General features: G+C 52.9%; 1 protein-coding gene across 2 annotated transcripts in view; it reads right to left on the bottom strand.

The window, feature by feature from the left end:
• Wdr18 (WD repeat domain 18) overlaps positions 1-6,039 on the bottom strand; it is an 8,061-nt gene extending 2,022 nt beyond the window's left edge. Inside the window, exons 1-5 of one of the 2 annotated variants that reach the window (XM_031349230.1) lie at positions 5,498-5,594; positions 5,057-5,145; positions 4,736-4,846; positions 691-824; positions 416-557 (exon numbers count right to left, since the gene is read on the bottom strand). In XM_031349230.1, coding sequence (XP_031205090.1) covers positions 416-557; positions 691-824; positions 4,736-4,825 — 366 coding nt within the window. In that variant the 5' untranslated portion in view covers positions 4,826-4,846; positions 5,057-5,145; positions 5,498-5,594. Of the gene's footprint in view, positions 1-415; positions 558-690; positions 825-4,735; positions 4,847-5,056; positions 5,146-5,497 lie in introns of both variants that reach the window. The other variant, XM_031349229.1, reaches the window with a different exon arrangement.
• Between the last annotated feature and the right edge of the window lie 2,414 nt (positions 6,040-8,453).

Raw genomic sequence — 8,453 nt, forward strand, 5'->3', positions numbered from 1 at the left:
GGGGGGGGGGGTCTTTGAGTTCCAGGCCAGTCTGGTGTACACATGAACTTCCAGGCAAGCTGTGGCCACACAGTGAGACAGTCTCAAAAAAACTGTCTAAAACTAGAAGATAAAATAGGTCTGGGGACAAGGCTCAGGTATAGCACTGGCCTAGCAGACACAGGGCCTGGGTTCCATCTCACTGTGCCAATAACAAACACCCCAAACACTCAAGGGCATCTGGCTACTGAGGCGTGGACAAGTGGGAATTTCCAGCAGACAGGCTGGACAGTCCATCTCTGGCTGTCCTTGGTCGGGCATAGGGATTATGGGCTGTCTGGAGCCCTGACAGCCAGGGCAAGCAGAGGCCAGTCTCCCCCCTCCTAGCTGAGATCCAGCAGCTGCCAGGAACTCATGGCCCAGGTTGGGATACTACCTTCACCGTCTGGTCCAGTGAAGCGGTGGCCACCCGGGCCATGGGGCCTCCAAAGCCGCAGTGCAGGTCTGTGATTGGGAGCGTGTGCTGGGACCACACATGTCTTGGGGCAAGGATCCTGGACGGGTCTGCCTGTAGCACACTGGGCACACAGTAGCCATGAGGCCACGTGGAAAGCCCCTGGCCTGCCTCCCCAAGCCCCCAGTAGTCGCCAGCTACTTCCAGCCCCGAGGCCTCCATTGCCTTTCTGTGCAGATCTCTGGCACATGCCCTACCTGCAGAGGCTCCAGGCCAGCACCAGGCAGTCCTTGCCCGCAGAGACAAAATGGCTGCCATCACCTGTAAACTTCAGGCACGACACATCCTGGTAGTGGCGGCTGAGGATGACCAGGAGGTTCCCGGTGGAGACCTGTGAGAGGTCAGGAACCGATGGTCAGTGGCAACATAGACTATGCCAACCCATAAAGAACCCCATCCACCTGCTCTAAGGCCATCGGTAGATGGAATGCGGAAGACTGCGGACCCTCATCACTGTGCACTCGGCCAGCTCTGGCTGTGTCCTCAGTGTCTGATGATAGTCGGACCCCACCCTGTCCCCAGAAGAGGCCCCACTGGTTCAGCACACAGAGGGGCAATGGTGGAGATGGCCTCCCACAACTTGGGAGGCTGAGGCAACGTGGGTTAAAATGGTGTCCCGTGTCTAGTCCACCACAGGGCTAGGGCTGCTCATGGAGGTAGGAGAAGGGAAGTTTGACCATGCATACCCCGTGCTGCAGCTGGGCAGGTGTTGGGTGAGCTGTGAGAAGACAAAGGACCCCGCTCTGGGTGGGGAGCCACAATCTGAGGTCCCCACAGAACTGCTGGAATTGGCTCAGGGTCCCTGGGCCTGCACTGAGGCTGAGGACAGCAGGTTCTCAGTTTTGGACACTGCAGATGCCACTTGATGCCACACAAGAGCTGAGAATTGAGTGGGGGCCCAAGGGCTGGCTCTGGCCCGGCTGAAGGGAAAAGGGTGGGGAGGAGAGCGCTCTGGCTGGGTCCCTCAGGGAGGAGAGTCTTTGGCTTATTAGGTGGGCGGGTTGGCTAGTTGGAAACCGTGTCTGAGAGCACTGAGAGGCCTCCCACAGGAGATTAGATGCATGGCTCTTTAGAGGAAGACGCGCTCTACTGTTCCAGCATGGCCAGTCCCGATGAGAAGAGACAGTTCGTGGTTTTAAAGAGTTTATTGTAGAAAGGCAGAGTGAGAGAGAGAGTAGAGAAGTAGAGGCCAGCCATGGCCAGGTGGAGAAGGGGGGGAGGAAATGTGGAGAAAGGGGGAGCAAGAGGGCAAGAGAGAAGCAGCAGTAAGCAGGAGTAAGAGAGTAAGAGGGAGGAGAGAGCAAGCAGCCCTTTTTATAGTGGGCCAGGCCTACCTGGCTGTTGCTAGATAACTGTGGGGGTAGAGTCCAAACAGAATACCAGCGACTTGGGGCGATGCCCTACGTGACTGATGGCCACAGAATTATGGAGCTGGGGCCTAGTGTCTGGGAGCATGGCAAATGGGTCTTCCGTTCCTTGCAGGAACTCGGCTGGGTCTCTAAGGTTTAAAACTAGCTGGACCAAAAAACAGGCTGCCTTTCACAGTCCAACAAGGCACATGTGCCCTGAGTTTGAGGTCAGCCTCAGCTACACAAGAATCTAGCAGAAGACAGAAAAACCCAGCAAGCAACAGGCTCCTGGCAGGGTGAGAGCAAGGCTGTAGCCAGAGCACCTGCATATAAGGCTGGCGCTTAGACATCCTAACAGGCAGCATGGAGGGGACTAGGGGCTGCAGGAAGGACAGTGTGGTGAGCCCAAGCCTGCACTGGGGAAAGGCTGGGCTCCAGGCAGAGGGGGGCTGAGTTTCTGTTGGGTGTCTAGGATAAGGGTGGGGAAGGACAACATGGCTACCTACACACCCACACTTCAAAGACAGTGTGGGCCACATCAGCAGAAACTTAGGCCCAAGAGGCTCCTGGGTGCCACCCAGATGCTGAGACTTACGGGTCCTCTGTGAGCCCTTCACCCCAGAGAAAGGGGAAATTCCCATACCAGCCTTAGCCCAAGAAGGTGTGGGTTGTGCAGTGCCCCCTGGTGGCCACAGCTCAGAAATCCTTAGAGACACAGGATGGGGCAAAAGCTAGCCCTTCAGCCAGAGGAGGCACCAAGCTAGGCTTGGAGAGGCAAGCAAGCAAGAGCTACCAGAGAAGAAGGAACCTCAACTGAGAAATTGCTGCCACCAGGCTGGCTGTGGGCAAGTGTGGGGAATTGCCTTGATTAAATGTTTGAGCTGGGCGGTGGTGGCGCAAGCCTTTAATCCCAGCGCTTGGGAGGCAGAGGCAGGTGGATTTCTGAGTTCAAGGCCAGCCTGGTCTACAGAGAAACCCTGTCTCTGAGACAGCAAGTAGACAGAGTTCCTGCCCAATGTGCTGGGCTCCACCCCCAGCTGCATGTTAAGGCAAGCAACTGCCACCCCAGCACTGGAGAGGTGGTACCAGGAGGGTCTGGAATTCAAGGTTTACATAATGAGTTCAAGGCCAGCCTGGGCTACATAAGACTCCAACTCAGAAAACAAAAATCAAAGGAAAAGAAAGTGGAGGCACTTAAGTGTGGAGACGCCCCCTCCCCCCACTTCCGATCTCCAGAACCCAAACAGTTTACAGGCAGATGTGTCTACAGCATTCTGAGAATCTTGGAAATTTGGAACAATGGGATTCTGTCCCATATAAAACGGAAGGCAAGAACCAACAACTGAACCAGTTGTTCGCTGGTGCCCACATGTGAACACTCACAGACAAAGCATGTGCACATGCACACAACAGATGCAGGGCCCACAGCACAATCCATGTGTCCCCTTCTGTGGGGCTGTGTAACCCAAGCCAGCTTCAGAATCGTGGGCTGAGAATGCCATGGAGGCCCTGGAATGGTTTGGAGGAGCAGAGGCATGGCTGAGCTCAGCTCTGTGTCGCCGGCACCTTCCAACCATGTAAGAGCCAGGTGAGGACAGCTTAGAACCTTTCGTTCTCCAGTCTTACTCCCTGCTGCGGTTATTAACTAGTGCCAACACAGAGCCAGGCAGCTGGGGCCAACAAAAGGCTCTGTGGGAAGCAGCTTGCTGGTACCTTTTATAATACCTGACTATGAGACAAAGGGGGCTGGTTATCACTGGGCTTGTGATAGTTTTACTTATTTATTTTTTTTTGAAAATTTACTTATTCATTTTATAAATATGAGTACATTGTGGCTGTCTTCAGATACCAGAAGAGGGCATCGGATCCCATTACTGATGGTTGTAGGCCACCATATGGTTGCTGGGAATTGAACTCAGGACTTCTTGAAGAGCAGTCAGTGTTCTTAACCACTGAATCATCTCTCAGGGCCCCTGATAATTTTTTCCCCCAGAGACAGGGTTTCTCTGTGTAGCCCTGGCTGTCTGGGAACTCACTCTGTAGACCAGGCTGGCCTTGAACTCAGAAATCCGCCTGCCTCTGCCTCCAAAGTGCTGGGATTAAAGCCGTTCATCACCACTGCCTGGCTCTGATAGTTTTATTTTAAATTTCTTTGTAGGACGAGCGGTACTCTCAGAGGCCAGACAAAGGTGCTTAATTCCCTAGAGCTACAGACAGTTGTGAGCTGCCATGTGGGTGCGGGGAACTAAACCTGGATCCTCTGAAAGAGTGGCCAATGTTCTGTTGAGCCATCTCTCTCATTCAATAGACAGCTTTTAAAAATTCTGCATCTTTCAGGTTTATTTCCTTTATGAGTGTATTGCCTGCACATCTATGTGTGTACCAGGGGCAGGCCTAGTGCCTACTGAGGTCAAAAGGTGTCGTGTTCTCTAGTACTGAAGTTATGGATGGCTGTGTGCCATCATGTGGGTGCTGGGAATTGAACCCTGGTCCTCTTCAAGAGCAACAAGTGTTGTCAACCACAGGAGCATTTCTCTTTGCTATTGACTGTGGATGTTAACTGACTTTCTGCTTCCTGCCCTGACTTCTCTCAACATAAATCCCAAGTGTAACTAAATAAACGCTTTCCTCCTCTGCATTCCTTTTGGTCACTGCCCCTCTCTAAGTTTCTTTCTTGGTTGCTCATGACAGCACTAGGGCCACCAGCAGGCTGAACACTGTGCTGCATCTCAGTCACAAATGAGGACCCTACAGACATGGTCCCATTGTTGGTTTCAGAAGTCATGGGTAAGACCCTCAAGACCACCTGCCTACCTCAGGTAAAACTGGACACCGACCAGTTTTACTCTCTAGCATTCCCAAGTGACACATACATGTGACAAGCTGTTCTCACCTCCCATAGGTAGATGCTTTCTGCAATTCCTGCCAGGACATACAAGCCATTAGGTGCTGTGGTCAGACAGGTGACAGGCCCAGGACACATGATTTTCTGTTGGAGCTGGTCCTAGGGACACAGAATACAAGACATACTATGTATCAGGATGGAAGCAACGGAAGGGAAAAGTTTTAAGTACGGAGAGCAAGAGAAAGTGGTTGGGAAGGTAGACTGTCCAAGTGAGGGTTGGTGGTGAGGCTCAGGGCTAGAATCTCTGCCTAGACCCCACCCCCACCCCCAGTGAAGGGCAGGGTCGGGGCTCAGTAGTAGGGATCCTACCGGACAAGAAGGAAGCTCTGTGTTCCAGAAACATAACAACCAATAAAACCCCAGGCCTCAGTCAGTCCTGATAGTGAAGATCCGTGACCCTTTACGAGGGTAACAAAAGCACAGGCCATCAGTCTATCTCTTCCTGTGGCTCGTTCAAGGTCTCTGATCTGCCATGCCGCCCAAAAGCATGATTTCTAACGGACCCCATTTTCCCTTCTGCAACAAAATTAGCGGCCCTAACACTACAAGCTTGCAAAAGCTGATTCGCCATAGACCTTCATCTGAGCATGCGCGCAGAAATCTCGGGGCGCCTTAGCGCCAACCCCCTAGAGGGTAAACCCTCGGCCTCCGAGGACGTGCGTACCACACAGCCACACCAGCATCGCCGGGACCCTAACCCTGGCGCGCCCCAGTACCCTCTGCTGCCCCGCGGACGCTGAGGCCTCGCACCTTGCGCTGCAGCTCCCAAGCGCAGATGTAGTTCTTGCCCTGCTGCGCCGCCAGCAGGTATTCGCCATTGAGTAGCGCCAGGCCTCGCGGCCCAGCTTGGCCGCCTCGATAGGTGAGCAGGTTGGCGCCCGAATGAAGCTCCCACACCACGCAGCTCCAAAGCGGCGCCACTGAGTCCGTACACACCACCACTTCCACGGGCGCCGCCATCTTGCTCTGCCAGCCCCGCCCCAGAATCCCATCATCCTTCGCAAGACTGTCAAGATGGCTCCTGGCCGACTCGAGCGGCCTTAGTGTCCCCTAGCGGCTGAACTGGAAAGTCTACGCATGCGCGGTAGCTTCACCGAGCCGAGGAGGCGGAGTTGATTGTCCGGTGCTTACGGGCTCCAGGAGGCCCAGAGAGACAGTTATGCACTTTAGGCGTGGCTAGCATGCGCATGCGTACAAAGTTCGCAGCTCTGCGGCGGAGCTAGCTGCCGGTTTCAAGGTTTCCGGTGGCGCAGCATTGAGAGGGCGGAGCCGCACGACCTGCACATGCGTACAAGCCAATGCGCAAACGAGTCACGCAGGTTAGAACACTCGCAAGCTTCTTCGATGGGGCGGGACGGGGCGGGGCGGGGGAGGGGAATTGGATTCCCGCACATGCGTAGCAGCCCCCCGGGGCCCAGGCGCTCAGCCCATAAGCTTTTTGTTTGTTTGTTTGTTTTTCCCCAAGAGAGGGTTTCTCTGTGTAGCCCTGGCTGTCCTGGAACTCACTCTGTAGACCAGGCTGGCTTCGAACTCAGAAGCCCACCTGTCTCTGCCTCCTAAATTCTGGGATTAAAGGCGTGCGCCACCACCGCCCGGCTCATAAATATTCTATTTAGCGGAAGATGGTCCTGCTACCTGTTTGCTGGGTTTGCCTTTTCTTCTTTTCCTTTTTTCTTTCTTTTTTTTCGAGGCAGTGCCTCTCTATGTGCTGGGATTAAAGCCTTGAGCCTCTACCGCCGGCAAGTTTAGAAGTTTTCACTGCATAGTTTCTGCTAGGTGTTTTGACTCAAATGATCTAGACTTTTAGAGTGTTTTGTTTTCTACTTGAGCCACTCTACTTGGCCCTCGAACTCGTGGCAGTCAATCCTCCTGCCTCAGCTTCTTGCGTGCTGAGATGACACACCTGTCACCATAGCCGGCCTTTTCTTTTCTTTTTGTTATATTTTGGGTTTTTTGAGATAGGGTTTCTCTGTGTAGCCCTGGCTGTCCTGGGACTGACTCTGTAGACCAAGCTGGCCTCGAACTCAGAGAGATCTGCCTACTTCTGCCTCCTGAGTGCTGGGATTAAAGGCGTGCGCCACCACTGCCAGCTGACTGATTTACTTCTTAAACTTTTATTTACAGCAAAAAATATAAACCACTGACCTTTATACTTTATTTAGACCAAATGAAGTTAGTTACTTACTACATGTAAAATCAGGCTACATACTCACCAAGGATAATATGTCTGGCCGAGGTGTATTGGTGATTAAACTCTTACCAATCGATCCACGTCCTTTATCGATTTGCTTCTCCTCTTTCGCCTTTCCTCTTTCGAGTCATAAATTTCAAATTTGTATTTGGTTCATTCAGTGTAGACCCAAAAAGTCAATCTCTAACCAAGCAACCTTTAGCCTCGGGTCACAGCCGCTGGTCATAGGCCAGATCTGAAACCAAGGGTCCCCTCCTCCCTCCCTCCATGTGCTGTTAGTTAAGGAGATTGCATGCAAGTGTGGAATCCTGCAGCAGGGAATGTGGCCGCCCAAGCGCTGCGCCTGCCGGCCTGGGCGGCAAGGCTAGACACAGGGTGAGGTGGTGAGCTGTTGTCTGACAGCAACTGTCGGGCCTATGAAGGGAGCAAGGTTGCATGCCGGGTGCCAACTTTGGACTCAGCGACCCTGGGACCTCAGGCCAGAAAGAGAGGAGAGGAGTTGGAGTGAGGCGTGCCACCCAATGTGGCCACAAGATGGCAGGCACGAACTGCAGGGACAAGGAGGATGCAAGAGGTTAGTCTCAAAAGAAGGCACCACTCTGAGCAAGAAACTCAGGAACACAGTGCTGTCCAGGGGCACAGGGACAGGCCTGAGGCAGGATGGAGTATGTGGAGCTGCATTTGAGAACACTGGAGGTGACAGTCTGTGTATTACTTCATTATGTAAGAAAGGAAATTCATCCCCCAGGACTTAAGCTCAGGTTGTTCTTAAACACCAGACATTCCTACTCAACCTCCTAAGAGCTAGGATGCTTTTAATGCTAAAGTGTGACTAAGAAGAGAAATGGCAGGTTGTCGAGCCGGCTCAGTGGGTAAGAGCACTTGCTATTCTTTTTTTTTTCCCGAGACAGGGTTTCTCTGTATAGCCCTGGCTGTTCTGGAACTCATTCTGTAGACCAGGCTGGCCTTGAACTCAGAAATCCACCTGCCTCTGCCTCCCAAGCGCTGGGGTTAAAGGCGTGCGCCACCACCGCCCAGCCTTGCACTTGCTATTCTTGCAGGATACCTGGGTTCAGTTCTCAGCACCCACTCCAGGGTGGTTCACAATCACCCGTAACTCCAGCTCCAGGGACCCAACACCTTTGGCACTCAAAGGGACCTGCATGCAAGTCAATGTACTCCCCCACACAGATACATACATATTTAATTTAAAAAATAATAAAACAAGAAACAGAAGACCTTGACTCACAAAAAGAGAAATGAGGGTAGAACAGTTGGTAGAGGGTTGGCTTAGCAGCATGAACCCCTGGATGGGGGTCATCTTCAGCATGGCAGAAAATAGGCATGGGGATCAGGAGTCTGAGGTGATCCTGGGCTACATGGTGCATGCGAAGCTAGCCTGGGTACATGAGACCCCATGTCAGAATTTAAATAAATAAATAAAAAATAAGAAAAAGAAAGATAGGGGATAATCTTGAAAGCCCGGGCTGGGTCCTCAGCACGGGGGGGGGGGGG

Source organism: Mastomys coucha, unplaced genomic scaffold (genome assembly GCF_008632895.1).
Source record: "Mastomys coucha isolate ucsf_1 unplaced genomic scaffold, UCSF_Mcou_1 pScaffold4, whole genome shotgun sequence".
In the NCBI taxonomy this organism is placed as follows: domain Eukaryota; kingdom Metazoa; phylum Chordata; class Mammalia; order Rodentia; family Muridae; genus Mastomys; species Mastomys coucha.